Here is a 26553-nt window from a genome sequence, read left to right as displayed (position 1 = left end):
AAACCAATTAAACTACGCCTACAGTACAGTGTCAAATGACTAACTTCATGATAACGAGGGAATTTGAAAGTAAAACAACTTTGTGAAAGATTGTTAAAGTATAAAGCAAGGCGGAGCAATCTCGGCTTCCCGATCGTTGTAAGCTTACAAAGCAAGGATCGGTTTCGCTACGACGTGCATTTGCCACCCCTATCCACCCTTCCGACGCGAGGGGCGCTCATTCAGACAGGCACCGTTTCTATTGACCTAGGCGTCCTGCACACGCACTTCACCTTAACACCAAGTACACTATAACGTCATGTATGATCTACAATATAAAAAATGTCGTTCGAAAACGTTCAAAACAAAAATAATGTCATTTTCCTTTAGTATTAAGCAGTCTTAATCAGCAATTAGCAACTTTGATTGGTTTCCCAAGCGATTCAATTTGCGCGAACGTTGCGGAAAACGTGCGCAGTGTTTTTCTGGAAAAATCTTGTGGTGCTTCATTTATTCATTTCTTTGTAAACAACATGAAATCTGCATGAAACAGGCTGTTTTGTTTTCAGGCAGAGACATATCAACGACGCAGTACAGTAGCCGGTGAAAAGATATAATGGCTCTTCTTCATTCTGGCATAACCCCCACGGAGGGGCTTCATTGAGCGGCTCCCGGGCTCGGCGTCTATTTTTAGGGGTCTCAGCCACCCCTCGGGATGCGGGGGCTGACGTCACGCCTCGCCCCGCGCGGGTATAAACGCGAATTTCACTGAAAGGATCACGACGAAACATGTTGTTGGAACGGTTTTTTCGCGTGTAGCCGTAGAAACAGGCAATTGGAATCCAACTGCGTAACTGCTGAACGTATTTTATTTGCTTATTGTCATCGATAATTTATGTTGAGTATCTTCTTGGAAATAGTAGCACGTGTATTTCGAATCCGGTCTGCTTACAATGACTAATTAAGGAAAAGAAGTCTGCGAAATGAGAGTAAACAATCGCTTAATTGGAAGAGTTTGAGAAAAACAAGAAAACTGTAGCGGCGCGTCTCGACCGGTGCCGGCGCGTGGTCGTGGGCGGGGCGGGGAGAGTATTCAAACATACTGCGTAGTTTCAGCCGAGCAATAGCTACATACAGCCAACATATTACATAGAGACTTTACTACATTATGTACTTGTCCTCAAGACGGTTCACTCCGGTCAATTTCATTTCTACACAGGGCACGGTAGAGAGCTCTGAAGTCTAGCAACCAGCTTTCCGATATCCTTTTTTATTCAGGAACTAGACAAACTCAATAAGCAGTTTTAATCCGGACAGTTTAATAGTACTCCAAACCGGCGAGCACGCATGAAGACTTTAATGAGAGTTTTGTGTCATGATCGTAATATGTGGAATTGCGTGGTGTCTGCCTACCCCAACGGGAAATAGACGTGACTATGCATATGTAATATTAGCGTATGTATGCATGTGTAATATTAACCTCCCAAGTTTTAATTATATTAGTTCTAAGTTTTAATTATATTTAGACTAAAAGAATGACTTGCAATTAATAAATCACAAGACTTTGTACCTTTTTACAGTAGTCACTGTATGAACATCATATTCATATTTGCTGAAGGATATGTACCTACGTAATTTCAATATAACTGTCAGCCTTTTGGGAGTTCTATGATTACAGCCGTATTGACTCTTGTTATCGCTGGAAAATTACGTGTTATTTTGCGCCAAAGCGACATTTCTTTATGATTGATAGCAATCAATCATACAAATTATGATAATTTATGTGACTTGTCATTTTAATCAAATATACGTGCCACGTGTAAAAAGAAGCACAACAAATATAATCATATACGAACTTGTTATCTAAATACCTACACAGAAAATGTTCAATGTCAATGCCTGAAAGCTTCAAACTTTGATGTCCACTGCTTCAAGCACGGCTTCTCTTGATGAAGAATATTTAAAAACTTAAAGGCATTACCTACTTATATTCATGCCACAGTGAAGATTTCTTCATAATGTTAAATTATTATTAGGAGGAGGAAGTTTTCCTAACATTAAGCCAATTTGAAATTGGAAGTCAACCTACTATTTAACTAAAGTAACATGTGTTAGAGCGACATGTTTTATTTTAGATTTGACATGTTTTATAAGTATTTTTGTATTATATTGAGTTCAGGCTTACCTACAGTCTACAGTGTCAACGACCTTCAAAGCGGGGAATCCTATTGTACCTACGAAGTAAAATGAACTCGGGGACAAAGTATAATTTATATTTTGTCCCAGAGTTCATTTTACTTTGATCTATAAACACGTAAAATTAATACTAATAAATAATAATGCTCGCACGTTATAATCACACGTCTACATGCGCAGATTTACACTTTTAATTCAAATGCGCACATTTACATTGTGATTGATGTAAGACATTTTCTAATGAGGGAAAATGACATTAGATACAGAGATCGCATATAGTAATTATTAGAATTAATTTACGCATGTCATATGTTTTTTATGTGTAATGAAGTAGATTTCTTTTTAACCAAGTTTATAGACAGGAAGCGACCGGGTTACAGTTATAGTAAACGTATGTAGAATAAACGATAGAGATCAGATGACGGACTAAGATACGAAGCGGTAAAAGGATCTTGTGTCTAAAAATGGCCGCAGGCACGTGGTTTCAATCTCGGTGTGGTAATATTCTTTATAAATATCCCTGAACACCACGCTAAATATACATGGCACAAACATAAGCTCACAACTATATTCCAATTGGGGTAGTTAGAAGTACATAGTGGTAAGCCGTATCGCCGTCTATAATGGTCGAGGCAACTGTGTACAAACGCGATTATATAGGTACATCCCACTTATGGCCACAGGCCTCGCTTTGTCAATGGAAGGAAGTATGGAGCATACTCCATTTCGCTGCTTCATTGTGAGCTGCTCCGGATCATAGTCATCACGTTTGCCAGAGAATACCCAAAGGCTTTCAACTTGGATTAACGACTATTGACTTTAATTAAATAAATATATTCCTTTGAAAATAACTTATAATATCAAAGTCAAAATAAATTAAGATATCAGAATCAAATAAATATAATAACTTTGCGGAAGGTATCTTTTTGGAATATTCCATTATTTATATCAACTTTCCAATATCTGGGCGGCCTCGAATTTATTGGTCATTCGAATCAAATAAGGTAAACGAGATCATGTTAAAATAATACGGGGACTAATTTAAAATAAGAATATACACTTTTAGCACGTGCGTCTGTTCTGGTTTCGGCTACATCCATTCTTAGATCAACATTTTCGATGATTAACATTATGGTGGAGGTGTTTGCCGGGACCAACGGCTTAACGTGCCAAAAAGCATGGGATCATCTTACTTTTTTCGACAATCAGGTGACACAGTGTGTGGTGGTGATGGTTCCCACAGTGGAGCAGCGTGGTGGTGTATACCCTATACCTCCTCCGGTTGATTGAGGGGAGGCCTGTGCCCAGCAGTAGGGCGTAGGTATATAGGCTGTTTGTGTTATGTAACATCCTTTTGAATTTTAAAGGTGTGTTTTTGTGTAAATTTACAGCTAAAGCCGCGTTACGTGCTGTACAGGTCCGCCTGACTCTTTATACTATGAGACAAATTATGTGACCTAACAGGAGGAAGGAAGGTAGGCAACATTACTTCATTAGACGACCAATCGAGTTCAATTTCCCCAAGAGCAGTTATAGTAAGTTTCCGATTTGTGTTTTTGTTTACCGACCTCGATTCCATTCCCGCTAGTATTGTGCCGTGGAAATTGAGAGGTTTGTTTACCTGGAACAAGAGAAAACACTTTAATTAAAAAGTAAATTGCAACTCGCGAATAGGCGTCAGGACAGTTTAAGCAACGAGAAAGTGAAAGCGTTTTTCATTCTTGATACTGATTACACGTTTTTTGTTACCGTATATAATATCGCACCCGTAATGCCTATCGGAGTGGACAGAGTGTCTTGTGATCGATCAGGAAATAATATGCGGTCTCTCAGTATGTAAATTTTATAAACACTAACTTTAACCCTAACTGTGGAACCTAACTTTTCAAGCTTGAATCACCTGATTGTCCGGAAAAGTAAGTTGATTCCGTGCTTCGGAGGGCACGTTAAGCCGTTGGTCCCGGCTATTAGCCGTAAAAACACCTCCACCAACCCGCAGTGGAGCAGCGTGGTGGAGTATGCTCCATACACTCTCCGGTTGATTGAGAGGAGGCCTGTGCCCAGCAGTGGGACGTAGCAGCAGTGGGAAAGGCAACCTTTTTTTTTTTTTGACGTTGGGAAATGCGTTACGCATACCACGCCGCCCCGGGGGACGACGTGGTTATGTGGGACTCCCCGGGTGTCGCCACCCGGTATACCCACTAAAACCCAACGGTGTTCCTCTTTGCCGCCGTGTGGCGGGGATACGGGAACTCAATTGCACACAACCGCGTCCCCGTCGGCGTCCTAAAAGGCAACCTAAGGCAACTTTGACAAATTATATGAGACATGATGATTATAACGTGTCCTATAATTATATAACATATACCTCGACAAATATGCCAGTATGCAGTATTCTAAGCCATCGATTGAACAAAAAACTCACCAAGTCCTCAATAGACATTGGACACTTCCAAATGAATGAGAAATGTCAAAGCATTGTCTCTTTCCAGCTCCTAGGTTCTTATGAACAGTGTGTGGTTAATCATTGTCTGAACGGCCGTTTACTTGTGCGGACAATGGGTGTGATAATGCTTTGTTGAACCAAGAACGATAGCCCCTTATATGACATGGCAGAAACTAGGGAAGGCTAAGCGGCCTATTGTAGAGGACAAAACATTTAGCTATATCATCAGCCGATATTAGGATGGACAAAAACACAGAAAGGTCGACTTGAAGTTGGTCAAGTGTCACCAGGAGGAAGCATAAGAAGAAATAGGTAACAACTTTCGGTTTTAGCAGAATCAAATTATTGGAGTGGTTACTATTAAGCCGCCAAAGGACCCTGATATGGCTCATGTACTAACTACCACCACCTACCACCACCACTACCTGACACCAGGGTTGATGGTTATTGTTAATCCACCTGACAAACCACACGATAGAAAAATATTGGAGGTGTATATTATTACCTATTAAGAAGTCAATCCTTCCGATAAGCATTGAGATCGTCACACCATCATTTACGCGGTCTGCCTCGACTTCTATGCCCAATTAACTAAAATTACGAAATTTTTTTTTATGCGAGTGTTGTGGCAATACAATGTGGCCTAAGAAATAATTCGTTTGAGTACATACGTACCCGTCGTAGTGGGCTATGGACGATGACCTCGGAAAATAGGAGCAACCACAAACATTACTACTGGTTTTCGCACAATATGCACATAATATAATTTACCTACATGGAACATTTGATCTACGCTTCGTGTGAGACAAAAATAACCGTTATCATCTCGAGTATTTACTAATAAAAGTTGACCAATGTCATTTCATCATGCTGATTTGAAAGGCTTATTATAGGTTGCTACGCTAGCATCAACTGCAAACATATACTATAATATGTAGCCCACACTGCTGGGCACAGGCCTCCCCTCAATCAATCAGTTAAACATATAGTGCATTAATCTTAAATTCTCTTCATTTTTTAAAGATTTATTTCTTCTTTACCGTCGAAGCTTCTAGTCTACTACGACGTCAGAGCAATGGTAAGGGTCGCCATGCGTCCTTTGCATACTGATGTAGTTTGGATGAAAAATCCGATCAGGCGACTTTACTGTGGTCAAACACGCGAAGATTTCACCGATTACGAACCGAAATAAACCAGAACAGTAGGTAAAGCATACGATTTTACAGTAAAATACCAGACAGTATTTTGAATTAGTCAAAAAATAAATTTCATAAAGCTTAAAGAAACTTACTTTATGTAAAAAAGCTTATTATAAGATTAATGATTATTCTCTAGTTATTAAATCACTTGTAATGTATACCTACATTGATTTAATAGATTTGTTACTGTTGCAGTTTCTTGTCATTTTTTTTTACCTCAGCATATAACACCTTGCGAAATGACGTAGATTCAAAAAAATTAAATTGACCTTCAACAAAATCTATGATAATTACGTTGAATAAATGATTCTGATTTCTAATTTCTGAGTAGCCTAAGGCCTCCAGATTCTAACCAAGTATGGTATGTTAAGATGCACAAGTTACTGTACGATTTTTAGCAAGGACAATGGGGTAACGTCGCAAATCGCAGTTCAAGTCGCTACTCTAAGTAGAAAAAAGAATATGGTTAAAAGGCGTAAGTAGTAAAACTATCTCTTCTTCTTCTATCGTGTGGGTTGTGAGGTGGATGACCAACCCGGGGTTATTATTGAGCCGCCAAAGTAACGACTGTGTTCTGCTAGGATGATATGTGATAAGCAAGCTATCTTATTAGAATACAACTTTTTTTTTATCAGAGCGAATATATTGCAATTGTTTGTCGGATACAACTCGCCTTGACCACGTACGCGAGCGCAAACCTAAACGGTCTTTAACTCAGCTTGAAGGTCTCTTAACTTAGTCGGATCTCCACAGTACATTTTGGAGTCGCACAAAAATTCACGCAGATCCAGCCGCGGGCGATAGAAGACAATAGCGCATGGAGTATTGTTTTGTTTCATTATTTAGGTGAAGGTGCGTCTAATATAAGAGAATTAACTATTGTTTAACGACAAACATTTTGAAAGGCCTATTCTGTTTTGATGATCGCCGTACGCGTGCCTACGTGATAGAATTCAGCGATTTGTGCAAGGGGTATATTATATATCACGAATTAATTATCAATAAAGCCTTTGCGCGATGTCCATTGATAAAATGATGTAATAATAACTTACACACACATAAACTTACGTTATAACCCTGTCGGGGATAATAAGGACCTTTGTTTAATACTGAACGATGCGCATTTGTGCAGTGAAGAAGCTTGGTGAAGTATGTATTCCTCGAAAAACGTCATGATGAAAAAGTAATATAAACTATTTTACTATTACTATTAACATTATAACTATTAACATAGCATGACGCCTGTATCCCGAAGGAGTAGGCAGAGGTGTACAGAAACTCCCCGCCAACTACTGATAGAGCTGACTTATATCCTAGTGTTACGGGTTCGGTACCCGGCTAGGGTTCTGAATCACTTTATGTGTTTGAATTCATGTTTGGATCATAGATAATTGATATCACGAGGTTTCTAGGATTTGTGCCCTGTTAACATAAATTGCATCGAATTTAATATTATTATAATTAACCGTACGATATTCAAGATACATGGTACATAAGACCTTCCGAATGTCTCGTGCGAGGTTACCTCTTTTCGTCGTCACGAAAAATCGTGAAGTCTGCGGCGAGCGCAAAATTTTATATTAAACCTTTATTTCAATATATCACTGACACATACCTTAAAAAAACCAATTCCTCAAGGCAGATACTTGTCGCAGGCGAAACAATCGTGTAGTGTGCAATTGTTATCTGCGGGCGGACAAGTAGGCAAACATTCTAGGGAGCAATGCACTCCATCAATGCGCCCGCGCACTCGACGCGCGTCATCCGCGGAGGACGCTAGAATTGGCTTGTAATACATCTACTCTAATTCAGACCACTTACACTGAAGCCGAGTACGCGATTATTTTGCAAATACTACGTAAATAGACTTAAGGTTGTACAGATTAAAATGCAAAATTAATTTCCTCTCAAACGTCAAGTCGAAGTCGGTAATTATTTAAAGATATTATTACCATTAGTAATGTAGTAAAGATCAAAATTCGAAACCTTAACAATTTATGGTAATCATCACAAACGATTACCGATTTCTCCATGGTTATTTTTGCGAACAGTCGCTATTAACTGGTCATAGTTCCATTAACTTTCTCTAACTGTACCATCCCTGCGTTTAAAGCGCAAAGTACACATTATTGACATTACGGTCCACATTTACACAATAGATAACATGGGCCAGCCTACCCGCAGCATACAAATGAACGGCAAACGGTTCCATAGAGATGTGACGCGCGACATACTTCGATACAATGCGATACACTATGTACTCTACCAATGTACTTTATACAACGCTATATCGCCGCTATAACTCTGTAGACACGATAGATGTCAACACAGACATGCACTGTAAATATGTTTATGGAATACGGTATGTAACATAAGCCTGTATCTCACTTGTACTAGATGATCTATCTATATATCTGTATACACTATTTACGAGCTATATATTGTATACAAATATTGTATCTTAGACATATTTCGTCAAAGAATAATAATATAAAGCAATTTGGTAACTTTCCTGTTATGAAAATCTTTGTGTAATGAAGTCATTGTTATATAATTCCTGTTGTTTATTACATTGTAAGACAAAGTGCGTACATAAACGTCCTTTTACCTTATTTATACGGAAAATTCTGACGGCCTACGAGTTTCTGAAAATGACTACACAAAATAATAAAGCATTTATTTGTTTAAATTGCGTAAACACTGGTCATTGACTATAAAGTCGCTATTAATAAGTCTGCGTCTATATTAATTAAAATGGCAATTTGTAGCTTGGGCACAACGTCAAAACTAAGAACCACACACTTTTTTTATAACTTGCCCCTTATTTTGTAATTTCAAAAATGTGGTATTATGGCTTTTCGTGTATTTTTTTTGTTTATGTAGGAAAGTGAGTAGAACGGAACGTAAGATTCACAGAAAGTAAGAGAGAATACTATGGAAGGGTAATGAATGGGGATTTGGTTGTTTATGGTATGAATTTACAATGGTCTATAATTATTGGGGTCCGTGTGCCAAGGTGCAATTTAAAGGAGAAAAAGGAGTGAAGAAAAATATCCCTTTTTATTCTATATCTCACATTTATTATTATATTATAACAAACAGTTTAACAACCTTATTTTGTTTAAGTTATAATTAGCTCTATCTTGGGTGTGTTGACTTTAATTTTCTTATTTAAACTGTCAGTAACGGTTGTTATACGTCAAGAATATCAGAAAAACTGCAGGAGCGTCTTTTGAGTGGCTTTTAATCTATTCAAGACTACGGACTATCGCCCAGCGCGTTTAGTTTTTCCACCCTACACATTCTAATCACGGAGTGTCGCGGGTGAATAATGATGCAATTGCCAGTGCATCGACCTTATTGCATTTACCTAATGCTAGCTTATTTTCTGCCAATACTATTGTGGTAGACGTTAGTTGCCTATTTGTGTTTGTTGGTTGAAAAACATCAGTTATGTGCGAAGTTATAGCTACTTGGGTAATAAGGATGGACAATTAGTTTATCCTTTTCACTATGATGATAAGTCAAATTAGACATAATGTTGATGTATTGATACCTAGAGAGTTTCGCCGGCTACTGATGCTGTATGTTAAGTTAGTATACGTAGATGGCTCGGAAGCCTTTTCCAAACGTCCATCGGGAGTTTGATGAAGCGAGATGAGTGTCCTATCAAGTACCTACATATTTTCTATTCTTTCAGGGTATATTAATAAATCAGGGTTTAAGGGTAACAACGACGGCGGTGTATAACTTTCCAGTAAACGTAGAGCTGAAGAGACCGTTTAAATTCAAATTACAAAGATTAATTTATGAATTCACAAATGTGGTAGCTTCTGTCTACAAATTCAATGGAACTGCACTTTCTTCTAATACTAAATACCTATAAAATTGGGTCTGTTCCCTGACATCTCTAAATTAACATGTCCCTACATAACGGTTTACATCAACTGAACGCATGGTCAATTTCTCAGAACAAGAATGATTTATAGGAAGGAGCTTGTTAACGAATGTCTACTCCAACCGGCCGAGACTAAACCATCAGACCTCAGTCTTATTTAAAGTCATAAAGTCAAAATGAGACCAATTTTCTGTGTTAGTACGAACGCACACAACTGCTCGACAGCGTACCGTAATAGTACATATTCTAGTACAACGTAATTAACGTATAATTGGCTATTTAGTCGCTGCTGCTAACACGAATATCAATCATGATATTCAATGTATTGTATAGTATTCTTGATCCGAGTTCCGTGCTGATATAACATGTTTGTACAACAAGTACGACGAGGAGGATGTTTACATATTATCTCACGCTGTTCACCGGCAAATCGAAACATCCTGGAATGCGGTATCAGCCGAGCTGTGAGGAACACATGTTCTGCCCAGTACCTCGATGCGAATGAGTAATCGCCTAAACATCAACCTAGCGCACAACGTCCAAGTTATTCGGCCTCAATCTATTCCAATCATATATATCACGTGCAAGTTAATCTTGGGAAGTTGTTTTGACCGTAAATTATAGTCGGGCTCGATTAACAAGCAATAAAATAAAACCAGTAGCTTCGAGGCTACATACAGCGACAAATCTTTTCGCAACTTTTTTTACCTTTTCGCAACAGACGAAAGAGAGAATTAAACGATCGTTTTTCAGATGCGACGATAGAAAAATAATGAGTGGATCATCACAAATTTTCATGCGCGAGTGGGATACGATAGTCGGTGGCCGCAGTTGACATTTTATCGACCTACATAGAAAATTGTTCGTAGACAAAATTATTAAATTGTGTAGATAATTTAGACGATTATAAATAATACCACGTATAATAAGTCAACGTCAGCGTGACGCTTTAGTAAACAAGCAAGAGATTTGTGTCAGTATGCTTGGAAAATGTGATGACCAGCTTTATCGTAGCTGCAAGGTAGTGTTGAGTCAGATCAGAAATCATTAGAGGCTCCACAGACCTGGCACCATAAGCGGCGTACGTGGGCGACGCCACTCATAGTCATTGTCTTTGTTGCTACCCACGAGAGAAACGTTACTTGGCTTCGGTAAATTACTACTCTCCAACTTTGTACGAGCGGAGGTTTAAATTACCAGTTCTGGTTCGCTGTTAGAAGCGAAAATCAGTTTCTAAGGCGAGTTTCTGTGTACCTTGGACTCTTCCAGTAAATTCGGTCCGTGATTTGTTCCACGAATATTGTGCAGTATCGAATTATCTAACTGATTGATGACGTCTGATCACTACCGAGTGTTGTCAAGAGATACCATCCAATCAAACGAACGACCGAAAGATAAATATTTTTCCATACGACCGCTACAGTAGCTAGCAGTTATTTAGGTTTCTTTCGTGTGAACTGAGCTGATGAGATTATAATGACGGCTATTTGATAGTTAAGGCTAATGATGTAGACCTGAGAATTCTTGATTATAATTATGTTTATTGTTATCAGATCTTTTTGTGATCAAGTCTTTGTGGTCGCGATTCGAGCGCAATGACATACCACTCGCAAATAATGTAGCAAATCTAATTTTCCCTGTGCAGCACTTAGATCTGTTAGGTTAATTAAGCGATAGCAATCGTGTCTGTTAATAACCAGTAACGAGAGCAAGTATGTAGTGGTAACGCGAGGTGGAGCCACGCACGAGGTCTCCGCTCCACTCGCTGCGACATACTTTAGGGCAAGTCGTGTATCGATTGACATCGATGGAAACCGACCCGGCTCGGTGTCGTATCTTGAGAAAGACCACTTACATGCACACAGTAATTACAACTATAATAACGTGCCACGTATCCGCATTAAACTAACGAATCGCTAACAATATTCGACTGCATAGCTATAGATCGGGTCACATTATACACAAAGAAAGTCAGCGTTTTGTGGCCCAGTCAAATAATGTCCTATAATGCACAGAGGTGAAAGTTTGTGACATTGACTAATAGGTATGACAGGCGAGCTGGTTTCGTACAGTTTTGGCCGGCCCCACGGAAAGTTTCACAACGACTGTGCCAAATGAAAACGGTCGAACCGCTAATATCTATCAAAGTTAAATTATGTACGAAAGCAATTTATTGATAAACCAGTTAGATTAGGGAGACGAATAGGAGTGTGATGGTCGACGTTTGATAAGAGAGGCGCGAATGATTCGCGAGGAGCTCGACTTTGGCAATGTTGTCGCCGCTGCCATGCCGGTGTGGCAACAGCGCGGTTACGTAATGGCGGCTCAGGGGTTACCGACCCGTATGCTCCGCCCGGTGCCAATTCGCCCATCACACGAAATCTTCATTGCACAAACTTGATGTTAAATTGTGAACAAAAACATCGCGATCCTTCGAGCCGGATTCTTGAATCATGTCAAGGCGGAGCACGTCCTGCAAATATTATCGCTTGTGCAAACAAAGTTTGTTTTAATACTCTGTGCACGAATCTGACACTCAGTTTCTTTGTAAAATAAACAAAAAAATGTGTGTTCGTTTATGGAAACTCGCTCACATGACATGGTTACCAGCTGCAGTCGGTCGAGTTACCTACCTGACTACATAACACACATACACCGACAAAGCCCCACCGCGTAGTTTGACATAAAATATCGTTAGAAGGAACAAGCGTTGCTCTGTTTTTATAACCTCAACTTAACAACAAGCAAACAAGAAGCACCTTGGCTCTCCATTGAAAAAGCAGGAAACTTGACTGTTGCGAATGTCAGACTCGGTACGACATCCGGGAGTCACTGTTCTTCGAGGTTTTTTGATGTCTTGGAAAATTGAGCGGTTATTTTTTGGTGCAACGATCCGAACCGGCACGATTTGAGGAAGAAGAAATGTGCAGAGTGGCAACATCGCTGGAAATAAAACACTTTCAAACTTGATTCGAAGTTGAATGTCAAACTCACTGGATAGCAGAGTAATGGTTCTGATATTTGGAATCGGTTTAGCGCGTCGAACGTTTAACTCGGGCAGTTTCATAACGAGTTGGTCGAGATTCAGAAGTTCCAAATAAAAACCAGAGCAACTGTCCACTTACAACCGCAAATATTTTAATGCGACCATTTAATTGCTCGTTCTGATTCCGATTGCAGCTGTCTTTAACTTTTCGCAAAGTTAAAAATTAACAGTTTGGTGGATTCAATTGTAGGTTGGCTTTACGCATTTATAAGTAAATGGCCACGTTAGTCTCGTTTAGAAAAGGCGGAAACCTCGCGGTCTACGCGTGTTTTCGTAGCATAGTAATTTAATTGCTTTATAAAATGTTCATTACATGTTTACATACGTAGGGGTGCCTGGCCGATTAGTATGACATCAAAGTACTCTGTGGTATGAAAACACGTCTTAATCGCCCGGTTCCCGCCGTGTCTGGAGGAGGCCCACAACGAGATTCGATGCGGGTCCCGCTGGCAAAAAGTGGGCATGTCAATGCGGGCCCAGCAGCTATCACCACGAGGCCAAATTTGGCACAAGCACGACTTGGCAACGTCGTACACGCTCGCAACTGCACGTAGCCACTCCGCAGCGTAAACAAACATACTTGCGTCACTATACCATACATGCCAAATTACACCCAAATTATAACCACCTAGAACACACACTCACATAACACTGCCTCTTGTTATTAACTTGTTATTCACGAATTTTATCTTCATGACAATTATTTAAAATTCGATTTGACTTGTTTATTTCGATGAAACCTTGTAGTTTGAAAACTGTCTAGCAAAGTTACATAAATTAGCACTTGCTGCTACACAACATTAGCTATTTCGCCACCAAAAATGTGTCACTCACATGTTATAGGTAGTTCCCTAAACACGTTTTATAGAGTTGTGACTTTATAACAATATTTTTTTACTAAATGCATTAATCTAACAGAAAGCTCGGTGGGGCGTGGGTACTTAGCGCATGCAGGCTCTATACATTTCTCTAAATGTTACCCACATTAGTTACGGGACTCTGTAAAGGCTACTTCGAAGTAACTCATATACATATACAACCACTTATGTAAAACTTGTACATATGTATATATAAATAAAGGCGTGATACATCAATATCCGGCGGACTCTCGCTGGATTCATCGGCTCGGTACACGCTGGGTGGGATTGACATTATCATTCGGTAATAACTCGATCGATTCAGCTGTAACCGATTTGTGTCATAAAAAGGCATTCAAATGACAATAACAGATTTCCATCATACAAGGGTATTGCGATGGCCATCGGAACTTTGCGACGTAAAATCAATTTTAGATGTAAATATGTTACAAAAATATATTATTAATATTTTCTTCACATAGGTACTCGTATAGAGCAGGTTAGGTAAGTGGACCCTATGAAAGCGGGATAATACTAGGAAGATGATCATCTAATACTTTTTCCATTTTATAACGTTCCCCGGAAGTCTCAAGTTTATAACGTCGAAGAGTAACTACTTTTTCCTCCGTACTTTATTGTTCTTTGTACCTACTTCTGACTAGTAAACTTTAGATTGGGCCGAGTTGCAACATTGTTGCATCATCCGTACTTCTACAGTTCTCATACGAGTACTATTCTCGTATATTTTTCACTTGGTTCTCACAATGCGATGCGACAGACAAAATATAAGCGTTGTATGCTATTAACTCTCTTGTTCTTGTATCGGTTCTTTCTGAAACATAAAGTAGAATAGCCCTGGTAGCGCTGTTCGGAGAACGCGTGCCTTCCATCGTAGTGTCATGGCCTGGGTTCGGTTCGAATCCACTGAATTCGACTTTATGAGTTTGAATAAAGTTTGCGTCTCTGATAATTGACATAACGTGAATTAACGTGGTTTTCAGAACTTGTGCCCGGCAATAGGCACGCCCCATATGACGGTCATCATCATCATCAGCCCATTAACGTCCCCACTGCTGGGGCACGGGCCTTCCCTATGGATGGATAGGGAGATCGGGCCTTAAACCATCACGCGGGCCCAGTGCGGATTGATGGTTATTAACGACTGCTAATGCAGCCGGGACCAACGGCTTAACGTGCCTTCCGAAGCACGGAGGATCTCGAGATGAAAACTTTTTTTTTTTGTGATCACCCATCCTATGACCGGCCTTTGCGAAAGTTGCTTAACTTCAAAAATCGCAGACCGAGCGCGTTTTACCGCTGCGCCACCGAGCTCTTCTGCTAAGGAGCATAATATGATGGTACTTAAACATAACTGGCGATGAGTGGGTAGGATACACTATATACCTACCTCTGCCTACCCCTTTGGGGATACAGGCGTGATGCCATGTTATGTTATAACATGGAATATTCCGAAGGAGTAAAATATCTTCAGTAAGATGTTTTCACAACCCACATCAATCGATAAGTGAAAATAAACATTTTTAAATTTTGTGCTTTCTCTACCACCGTTTTGTAAAAGAGGTAATTACAAATTAACTAGATGAATATGGGTTAGAAAAAGGCAGGCACGATGACGTCGGTAACTGCGCAGTATGGTCACGTGGGAAACAACATTTAATTAATTACTAATATTATACCGTTTTTATCGATGCCGTGTGTACCTGGGTTAGTTATGTAAAAGGAAAAGCTACCACAGTTTGGTTCCAAGTTCCAAAATAATCTAGTTACCTTAGAAATGTCAACTTGAATCTTTGGAGGTGTATTGGATTGACTAAACCAACCAAATATTAGTATTGGATTAACTAAATAATTATTTTTTTCTACACGCTGTTAGATATGGTTACTTTCAGCTCTACTGATTGATGGCAGCTATTCCAAACAAACGTCAAATATCAATCTCTGGTCGAAATGAACCCACACGTTGTATATCCGATCTGCTGCAAACTTAAGGAGTTAAGGTAGAATGGCTATCTACCCATCAGGTTGATGTAAGTGAGAACATAAATTTGATCTCAGTGAAGATAATAATGTGTCCAAGGTGAGGTATCTATATAATATAAAAACGAAAGACTCACTGACTCACTCATCACGAAATCTCAGAAACTACAAATGCTAAGTCTCAAATTTTGCATTCATTTTAGGACGAATGTGCTTACTAAGATAGGATTTTGCTTAATTCAATCCCTAGGGGGGTAAAAAAAGGTGGCAAAGTTTGTATGAAACATCTATAGTTTTAATCACTTAATAGTAGGGTTTTAAACGAAAGTCGCGGGTAACAGCTAGGTCTGAATAAAAGAGTACACAATAGCATTGGTCCAGTGTGGTGTGTGACGCGTGTGCGAGGCTGTAACGTATTCCCGTGCGGGTCACGTTATCGAATCACGCGGCGCGGCGGCCGCATGCGAGCCGCTTGCGCAAACATACATTATTCTGCGCGAACTACTCTGCGGCTGGGAGGCGACTGAAAGGTTCGCAGGTTACAAATTGACAACTTTTTTTAAAGTTGGGAATCCATTCTATACATAGACAGGACAAAGAGAAAAAAATATACGTCGATGCTTTTGCAATTTTAATTTATAGGTTTTTTTTTAGTTACATTAAATGTAAGAATAACACGTATCTAACTGTCATAACGCAATTTAATTGTTTTAAGAGCACTCTTTGCTAGTTATGCTTTTAGCTGACGAACTCGACTTTGGAAGACACCTCGACCGACTAACAAGATAGCTGCCAAATTGAGAACGGTACATACGCATTGGCAGGCAAACGGTATTTTGCACTTCGGTTTTTTTCGCAAATTCGTGTTGCAACCTCTTGTCTGAGTAATAAAGTAATCTCGTGGCATTTTCTGACTTTCTCCCGCCCTGACGACATTCTTTGCGTCACTAACTTAAGGACTTTCGAAAGAGCGAACTCATTACCGCGATAGGCAAAATCCGACCGGCGATTCCACTCCAATTAGTCTGGTTGAGTACAGCCGGTAGCAATGTAAGCCGATACAGGCAATAAAAAAATTCACAATAAAGGACTGCAATTCAATTTCGGTTGCGTCGTAAAGCAAGGCGCCACACGGCGATACTTTCAAAAGTGCCCCAGATGTTGGATAACGGTAACGAGACCATCTCGTGACAGATGCTCTGCTGCATTGTGCGCGCTGTAACCTGGGAAAGGATGTTTTTAAACCGGCACCGTTTGTTTTATCGCTTTGACAATACTTATATTCGATTGGAAATGCACGTTGGGTATCCAATCCAAGCGTCACAAGTGACAGGAGCGATACGAAATTGATCTCGGTTGTGCAACGACGAGTTTTTGTTGCGGCCTGACCACAGCGTGACGGAACTTTTTCTTAGCAGCTGACCAAACACTTTTTGTACACTTTATTCGTTCTACAATAAATATCTGGATCAACTTATTTTGTATGAGGAGCCCTCTCGATAACGAAGGTCGAATGCATATCGGTGGCACCCCGTATAACATTTCAAGACAAACATACGTTTTTAACGTCAACATCATTGTTTGTTTTGAGTGAGCTCAATCGGTGGATATTTTGAGCTGTTGGGAAATCGACAGGATGTTGAGAGGTTTTTAATTAAATTATGGCTGAAATCGCAGTTACTTTATTGCATACAGGTGTGTGTCGAAAAAATGCAAATGAGATTTCTCGGAGTCCCTTGGGAGGTTATTAAGAAATCAAGTTTCGGTTGAACTGAAAAATTTTAAGATGTAATTCGTTAACAGTTGTATTTGTTGAGTCGTCGAGTACATCTTAATACTAATATAAGTGGAAATGTACGCTTCGTTAGGCGTAAAACCGCTCCTTATTCGAAGCGACGGTGTTGATGTAGTTAAATATTCATCAGTGCCTTGAATGTCGCTTCTTGCCAGCCTGAAAGCGACCCTAATGTGTTATGACAAGTGAAGCTAAGACAAGCTTCTTGTCATTCGTCTAGTACCTACCTACCGTCTGATAAGATTGTTCCACAAATAGGAATGTCGTAACTCGTAGACTACATTTCCTTCAACACTTAAAAAGACCCAATCAGATCCTCAAAAATAATTAGGTACATTATAAAAAAACATTAAAAATAATCATCATCATCAGCCCATTAACGTCCCCACTGCTGGGGCACGGGCCTTCCCTATGGATGGATAGGGAGATCGGGCCTTAAACCATCACGCGGGCCCAGTGCGGATTGATGGTTATTAACGACTGCTAATGCAGCCGGGACCAACGGCTTAACGTGCCTTCCGAAGCATGGAGGAGCTCGAGATGAAAACTTTTTTTTCAAGACGTCAAGAATTATTTTTATTTTATTTTTTTGAGGAGCTCGGTGGCGCAGAGCGGTTAACGCGCTCAATCTGCGATTGTTGAAGTACAGCAACTTTCGCAAAGGCCGGTCATAGGATGGGTGACCACAGTAAAAAAAAAAAGTTTTTATCTCGAGCTTCTCCGTGCTTCGGAAGGCACGTTAAGTCGTTGGTCCCGGCTGCATTAGCAGTCGTTAATAACCACCAATCCGCACTGGGCCCGCGTGGTGGTTTAAGGCCCGATCTCCCTATCCATCCATAGGGAAGGCCCGTGCCCCAGCAGTGGGGACGTTAATGGACTGGTGATGATGATGACGTCATTTTATGCGAATGGGTAAATTAATTCTGCGCGGATGAGGTAACCGATAACCGGGCGATAAGAGTCCTGTTAATCATCTGTTGTGAAAGTTGTACAGTAAAAGCTATAATTTATCAATCATATTATATCTTGCAAACATCCTGCCAGAATGGATAAAAATACCCGATATAATTCCTTGTAGTTTTGACACTCACAAAAGAAATTTCCGTGAAATCTGAACAACTAAACAATCTCATTTTTCTTTCCTTACACGGTTGCAGTTTAGTTCTCACCTTTCTACAGAGAAAGAAAGCAAAGAATCAACCTTTCATTATCTTGATGACATATGAGAAATGGCCATTCCGGTAGCGAACAGCAGAGAAGGAAAATTGAAAACTGCAGCAACAATGGCTTATTTAGGTAGGGGTAATTGAATTCTGTTCTCTCCAAAGCTATAAACACACCCTCCAGCAATTTGCAGTAACACAGTAATTTGAAGTAACAAATTGACATTTTGTATTCTAAATGTTGTTTCGAATCTGTTCCCACACTCGTTCGACGTTATCAACACACCCACATGATACAAATTATATTGAGCTAGGTATTTGAATGTAGGCGAGCACACACACTCACACGCACTCCTGAAAGCATGCCACGCGATGAAAGTGTAAACCCTCAAGTGGTGTGAGGTTTCAGTAATATGTTTGCCACCACAGGTTTCAAGTAAGGCCATGTATTCTTGGTAGTGGAGTGTTGAGTATAGGATGTCATTAGGCTGGTATGTTTTAAGCAGACTATTTTACAAATTCTAGGCCATATTCAGATGAAAGTTATTGAAAAGGCTTAGAGGTTTGCGTAAATGTACCAAAATAATGTTAGTGATATTGGAAAATCGTTTGGTTTCCATTTGCTACTACCGCGCCGTCAAGTTCCCTCCCACGCGCTTTCCAAACCGGCCTTAAATGGTACGTATTTATTTTATAGTTTAGTTTAATGTGATTGCGTACACCCTTACATGGGTATAATATTGTTTTATGTTCACATTTTCCAGGAATACATAAAGACCCAAAGATACACATGATTAAAAAGAGTTATTTGAAGAGTCTTAATAGGGTTTTCGAATTTGTTTCCAGCCTCTAAACGCTTCCACTATCGCCTAACACTAACACCAAGGCTTCAATCTTTAATTAAAGAAGTTCCGTGCTTACCTTGAAGCCTGTGTTGTCGTTGAGGTGTTGCGGAGTGTTGTGGTGGTGTGGCGGAGCGCTAGGACTCAGCACACGGCGCTTCTTAGCTGGTTGGTGGCGCGCCGGCGAGGGCGGCTGGTACTCTGGATGGCTCTGGGGCTGACTACTGCGATATTGCGCCGGCGGCTCCGGGTACATGACATGCATTCCCTGCCAGACAAACAGACGTCGCGTTCATCAATATGCACATTGCGACATGGACGTATCTACGCTATAATAAGTGATTCTTAGTTACAAACGGAAACCACACGGTTTCACGATTATTTGTTTTATTTTCGATCTTTTTGATAAACTTAACTGAATACCGCAGATGTTCTTTTTTGTAACGGATGGTCACTTACGAAATGTAAAACGTTATACATAAGTAAAAAGTTTTTACAGTAGTGGTAGAAAATATTACACAGGGTGTGAAAATTAATGTAGTCCAAGGAGACATCAAAATAATAGGTTTGAAAAATCATTCGTAAAGATACAGAAATTGATGACTTCTAAGACATGCTACGACGCAAAACCAGCCCCACCAATTTGTTTTGAGGGAACCCTTGACGGATCGTGAAGAAATGGAAGAGAACGCGTGCCTAAATTAATGACGCAAAGCCGCCTAATTTTAATATTTTTTGGCTTCCACTGCGACGTAATTTCGCAGAAAGCATCATAAAAATCGAGTTTTCATTTGCTAAGAGCTGCTATTACGGTGTCTCCGTTCCGTGAATGCGGACCGTAAAGAAAGACGGCACGGAACGTACAACCACCTAAGTTACCCCTCTAAACTAACAATAATATTACTACAACATTGTTGAATAGAGAACCCATTTCGATGGTATATTGGAAACCATAACAAGAACATTAGGAACCTTTCACGTGTTTATATCGTTGATTACAGTGGAACTGTGGAGCCAAGCCACTTGTTTTGGCGTCCAAGATCGATATCAAATTACTTGTTTACCTGACTTCTAACAATAGAATTGTTACCGAGGTACTACACTGGATATTTGGCCCTCTCAGGAAGGCTGTAGAAATATGAGCTGTACAAAACAGGCTAGACTTACAAGAAATCTGAACCTTGCTGGCAGACAAACCCAAGCCGCGACGGAACGTAAAATCCGCTTATAATAATAAAATCTTAGGCGCGCGCTTATAAGACTTCCCGTCTATTTAAATGAGCACTTTTGTTTAGCCGGTTGTATTGGGTATTGTACTATATTATATTGTATTATTGCAAACATTCGCGCGGTAAATACCAAAGAATATATTATGTAGTTAATGTATAATGTTTGACTTTCATAAACGATATTTTTGTTTAAGTTCGTAACGATAAAAGTGATAAAACGTGACAACGGAACATGAAACGTAGATAATTATAAGATTGATTCATCAATCAGGGTTTCCCCAATTATGATATTATAGTATTCATATTTTTCAAGACAAAAATATCGCCGCGACACGCGAAACTCAAGAAAACTTTAACATGACTGCCATGCAAAATGTTTGTTATATATATTCTGTGAAAAGTGATCGATCACGCATTTGTGACATAAATATTCAGAGCGTATATAAAAGCGGTTCAAGTTATACAACGCTCTTGTCTGAAGACAATACTGAATAGGCGATCGTACAATGTAGGCGAGAGGCATAGGTGTGTTATAGACGGTTTCCGCGCTAAATCCCCATGCGTGGCGGAAGTGAAAATAGCATCCTATAATCCTATTGTGGATAGAGAACAATGGCGCGGAGACCGACCTCCGAAACCTGGTACTGGCGCTATAAAACCATTCCACCCACTTTCTAAACGCCAAACTGTGTGGGTGACCGGCACCGGACATGTGCCATTGGGGACTCAATTGGAACCAACCCGGTTTCTTGCAAGTTAAATGCACATAATTGTTATTGAATAAGGGACTTTCCAGGCTATGTTTCTCAAAAACAATATAGATGGCGGTGTACAGACTTTTCTTCGTTTAATCTTATAATATGCATGTTTTTGGGTATAAATGATTTTTATTACACCCAGGCATAATTACATCTTCCACCCATTATTATTCTAATCAAAATAAAGAGAAGCAATATAGGTAGCAACATTCTATACACAATGTGATCCAAATATGAAGAAACAATTATTTTTATATGCTTCTGCCTTCACATTGTATTTTTAATAATTATCTACCCGAGTAATGAGAAAATAGGAAATTATCACGGTAAATCTCGACAACACCATAGAATATTATTTTTGGAGTGAAGGAAAGCTAGAAGGAAAGAGAGGAAGGGGAAGACCAAGAAGAGCTTACATGGAACAGATCAAAGAAAAGGTTAACATCGCGTCTTATAGGGAAGTCAAGGAATTGGCCTTTGATAGACTGGAATTGAAAATGCTACACCGACAAGAGCGTGGCTCTTAAATTGATGATGTTGAGCCTGGAAAGTCTCTCATTGATGGTTAGTTTTTAAACAGATAGATAAGGTTTTAAAGCATTGTGTTACAATGCGATTTGCATGAATTCCGAGCATCGTATCACGACTCTCTCAAGGGAGATGGCACGTTAATGTTTGGATTCCTCTGAAGTCTTCCAGTTATTTGATACACCGCGGTAGATCTCAACGCATCGTAATAGAACCTAATTAAAAAGTTACTACATTATAACAAAGTTAGTCTTGAACGAGAATTAGTTTCGGAAAGTCGTTTCGCACGTAATAAATCATCAGTTCTAGTTCACAAAAAGATGTAATTACCTGACAAAAATAGACGAGTACACGTCGACACGAGTTTAAGTAATTACCCAGGGCAAATTGCGGATCGGTCCGCGTTGTCAAACGTGATGGAGGAATGAGATGGTTGTCAAGAAGAATAATAACTAGTGACGCAGATCAGCACACTTTCTCGGATAGAAACCTAGAATGCAAAGCTTGGTTGTGTAACGCTACACGAATTGCTTTTGTATTTCTAAGCGATAGACCGCGGAAAAAGTCTGAATTGATTTCGTCATTATACCTACCTACAATTGAAGTGACTTTAATGTGTGTATCAACTATTTTTTTTTCTACTTACTGATGTGAGTATGTAGTCGTTACATGAGCCATGTCAGGGGCCTTTGGCGGCTCAATAGTTACCCTGACAGCAGGGTTGATGAGGATGGTACTCAACCTCACAACCCACACGAAAGAAGAGAAGAACTATTATATTCTACGGATATAACATACTTTAAACAGTAGTGTATGGCGACAAAAAAACAATCAATCCACAGTGTGTTTGTACAGTCGCCAGAAATATTTAAATAACAATGTATAAAAAATGAGATTCCCGAAGCAAAACCCAGTTTGCAGAGTAGTAAATTCCTTAGGTAATAAATTGCAATGTTCTAAGTAAATGCGCAGTGTAATGTATTAAAAGCGCGAAAGTCGGTCATGTTTGCACTGGGTTGCTGATATACCTACTAAGTTTTTCTTTTGTAACCTTTGATGTGTACGCGTTAAAGAAGTTCAAGAAGCCTGTATTTATATACAATCTAATTATAGCGTTTAGACAGCGTTAAGTATGCAAATACCGAACATAGTACGCCTGTCTAGCGGCCATAAATATTCCTAAAGCAAAAAAAAAAGATACACGCGTAAGTAGTACTGTAGCGCTATGTAAATTAATTAAATAATTAAAAAATATATACTAAAGCTGGCGCTCTAAATGATTTTGAATCGATATCAAAAAGTCCGGTTGCTATATTTTTTACGAAATAGATTTCTAGTGTCCTCGTCCAGTCTTGACCAATCTACACCAAAAAAGTTGTCTCAAAATAGATTTCTCCCAAAACGTGCACAGACAACTAACAAAAGATTTAGTTTCACGTCTAAAGTCACGGCGCTTGCGACGACGTGCGTGAGCGCAGAACAATACCTACAATACTTCTCGGTTGCCGTTACACTGTGAAACTTACATCCCAGTGACTGGAGTAACGGTGCACACGACATTTCACGACTTGCCTAGCGGTGGCCCTGGCCGCGGCGACCTTTGCCAAAAAGAATGCATTTTCTTAACTTGTAAAGAGAAGGCAACGCACAGAAAATACTTAAAACATCGTGACGCCATACAATATTATCAACAGAACAATCATAACACAAACATGTTAACATACATACATAATATGTACAATATAATAAAAATGTCCTTGTTTCCTAGTATGTTGCATACCAAGTTAGTTTGTATCACAAAAAATGACTGAATTGACAATAATATTTTACTATTTTTGTAGTAACACATTTTATTTATGTGCTTGTTTTTCTTAAGTTTTTTTACATTATTTCATCTTGGTAACATAGTATTAATATTGAACAATAATAACAGGATTACTGCCTTTTGTAGGACAGAATAGAACTTATTATCAACTTAGCAGCCACTTTAACATTGTTTTTGCAATATTACATGTTAAGTTTATATGGCGAATTTATTTCATATAACACATATTTCCATAATTGTGGTGCATAGGAATTTATTTGAGTCGGATGAGAAATATCTTAATGTAAATAGGTATAAGAGCACAAAGGCTTCAAATTCTGCAATACAGTAAGATTTAAGTGTTATAAGATAAGCAAGAACTTTGTTTATAAATATTTAACACCAGTCTTCAAAGACTCAATGACCATATTAGATAGATTATAACCTAATAAATTCATCGAATTAAAAGGAATATTGTAAATATGAAGTACCTATGAGTAAAGTGTTGTGGATTAGTTATGCCCCAAACTTCCTTTGGTTGATTAAAGGGAGACCTGTATACAGCAGTGGGACTTATAGGCTATTTATGTATTGTTAAAAGAAATATCTCAAAATTGAAAATTTAGTGTATAATTTTCTGTAATAATTTGTGTGTGTTATTGCAACATGTAAAAATTCGGTGTAACACATTATAATATTGTGTTGCTGATGTATAACCTAAAATTACTAATAGATACATTAATAAAAATATATTAATCTCAAAATAAACACCCATAACGTACCTAGCAAACAACAATATTTTTACTATTTCTTATGCACAGTACCTACATGAATATGTGATGTAGTTAAGACATGCTAATGACTACTTAACAATAACACTTATTCTTCCATAAACATTAAATGGTGAAATATTAAAATGAAAAATATGTTGATAAAAAACCGGGTGAGACATTTATAGACAGATAACTGAGTTTCACAAGCACATTCCTTGCATTAATAGCTACAATGAGTAATAAAATACCAGACAATTATGAAAGCAACTAGTCAACACAGGAAACTAAGGACTGTTTATAATGTGAACATACATGGCTGACCAATTATAACAGCTTACATACTGTGCTGGGACAAGGTTTTATCATTATCACCATATGACCAAGACTCTATCCTCCCAGTAAGAATAAATAGGCTGTGAATATTTGCTACAATAATTACAAAGCCAATTAGAAATCAATGTTATCTCAGAAACACCATGAACAACTTCATGAACTGTGAAATACCGCAAACCACGTGATAATTGTAAAATAAGATTCTAATTAGAGTTTTATAAGAAAGGAATCCGCTAAATATAAACCGTGTCGTATGTTTACTTCGTATGACAACTCGGGAGCCGGGAGGAAATCAACACCAAGCTAAAATTATAACAGCACACCGCGGAGACTGAACAACGTGCCACCACCCAGCATAAACGAGAAAATAAAAAAGTTATAACAAACTCACACGTCGTAAGTGAGCGTTTGGTATCGCTTGCGTAGAAACACGTAGAAAGCAACCAACCGACACCGTGCTTCGACGGGAACCAGTACTTTTCCACTAGTGTTTATACACCCGGAAACCACTGAAACTTATCAAGGACCTTCCTCACCTCTCCAAGTTAAATTTGTGACAGTATGATCCCACTATCATGCTGAAAGAAGCACACGAAAGCGGACAAAGGGTCCTTCAAAACACAGCCATTTTGAAACAGTTCATACGAAATGTTACGTGTGCCGCGACCGTACACTGTTATGTACCGAAACTCTGCTATCCGTTCGCACTCATTTTTTATTCTTAACACAATAAAAACTATCACTAAACATTTCACACACTTTTCTGTACGATTTCACTTCATACTTTCGCACACACCCGTCTACGTCGCACGAAGTCCGTCGGACGGAAGCGACGAACTCACTCACACGAATGAAATCACGAATGGTGCGAGTGGTACGAAAGCAAATAACGGTGTTGCCAGAACAATCTCAAAGAATTCTACCAACCGTAAACTTAATTTGATAAGACTAAAACTAGGTGCATCTCTTTCTTGCACGTATCGTAAGTAAGGGATCGCACTAATTTAAAAGCTGTCAAACTAAAATTAGGTTATGTTGAATAGGCACCATTATTTGATTGTCAATGACCCTCATTCCTGCAGACCTCCCAATTTTATTTTAAGTTATACCTGTCGTTTTGTTATCTGCCAAAAAAGAGACGGATGATTGACAGCTGTTAATTTTAAAATAAATGAATAACCCGGATGAATCAAATAGGCATCTCGCTGATAGGCCGACCCCCGAGTAAACATGATTAAGCCAGGAAGAAGAAAGAGATCCGTATCCGAAACTGGTGAAAAAATATTATCACCATATACGAAACCGAAACTTTTTATCTATAAGATTCTGGTATGTCTACCCCAGATGGGAATATAGTCGTGAAGCTGAAGCTGAACCTCTAAGAGAGGTTCCTCCAGCTACGGTGGTAAAACACAACCACCTCTGCGGTTGATGTCATTTAGTAGTTAGAGTTGGTTTGCTAAGTCCATGGTATTACATTAAATAACAGATGAGAAGCCTATCACTAGACTGAATTTGTCCGGCCAAATCTACAATAAGTCACGTCAGAAAAATAACTGGACTGAACTTATGAATGTGAGCCAGATTAACCCACAAATATAAACCGTAATGAGTTTTATTCATTAGAATAAAATAAAATTTGTTGATTTAATTAGTTGTAATGAGGGACTTTCCATGCTACGTTCTCCAAAAATAGTACAGATGGCGCT

General features: G+C 39.1%; 1 protein-coding gene across 4 annotated transcripts in view; it reads right to left on the bottom strand.

Moving 5' to 3' along the window:
* Positions 1 to 25718, bottom strand: part of LOC126375450 (homeodomain-interacting protein kinase 2) — a 117201-nt gene extending 91483 nt beyond the window's left edge. For 3 of the 4 annotated variants that reach the window (XM_050022372.1, XM_050022374.1, XM_050022375.1), the window contains exons 1-2: positions 25381 to 25718; positions 19499 to 19687 (exon numbers count right to left, since the gene is read on the bottom strand). In XM_050022372.1, coding sequence (XP_049878329.1) covers positions 19499 to 19684 — 186 coding nt within the window. In that variant the 5' untranslated portion in view covers positions 19685 to 19687; positions 25381 to 25718. Of the gene's footprint in view, positions 1 to 19498; positions 19688 to 25235 lie in introns of all 4 variants that reach the window. The other variant, XM_050022373.1, reaches the window with a different exon arrangement.
* Between the last annotated feature and the right edge of the window lie 835 nt (positions 25719 to 26553).

The sequence above is a fragment of the Pectinophora gossypiella genome, chromosome 19, assembly GCF_024362695.1.
Source record: "Pectinophora gossypiella chromosome 19, ilPecGoss1.1, whole genome shotgun sequence".
Lineage (NCBI taxonomy): Eukaryota > Metazoa > Arthropoda > Insecta > Lepidoptera > Gelechiidae > Pectinophora > Pectinophora gossypiella.
This window is presented reverse-complemented; position numbering and strand designations above follow the sequence as displayed.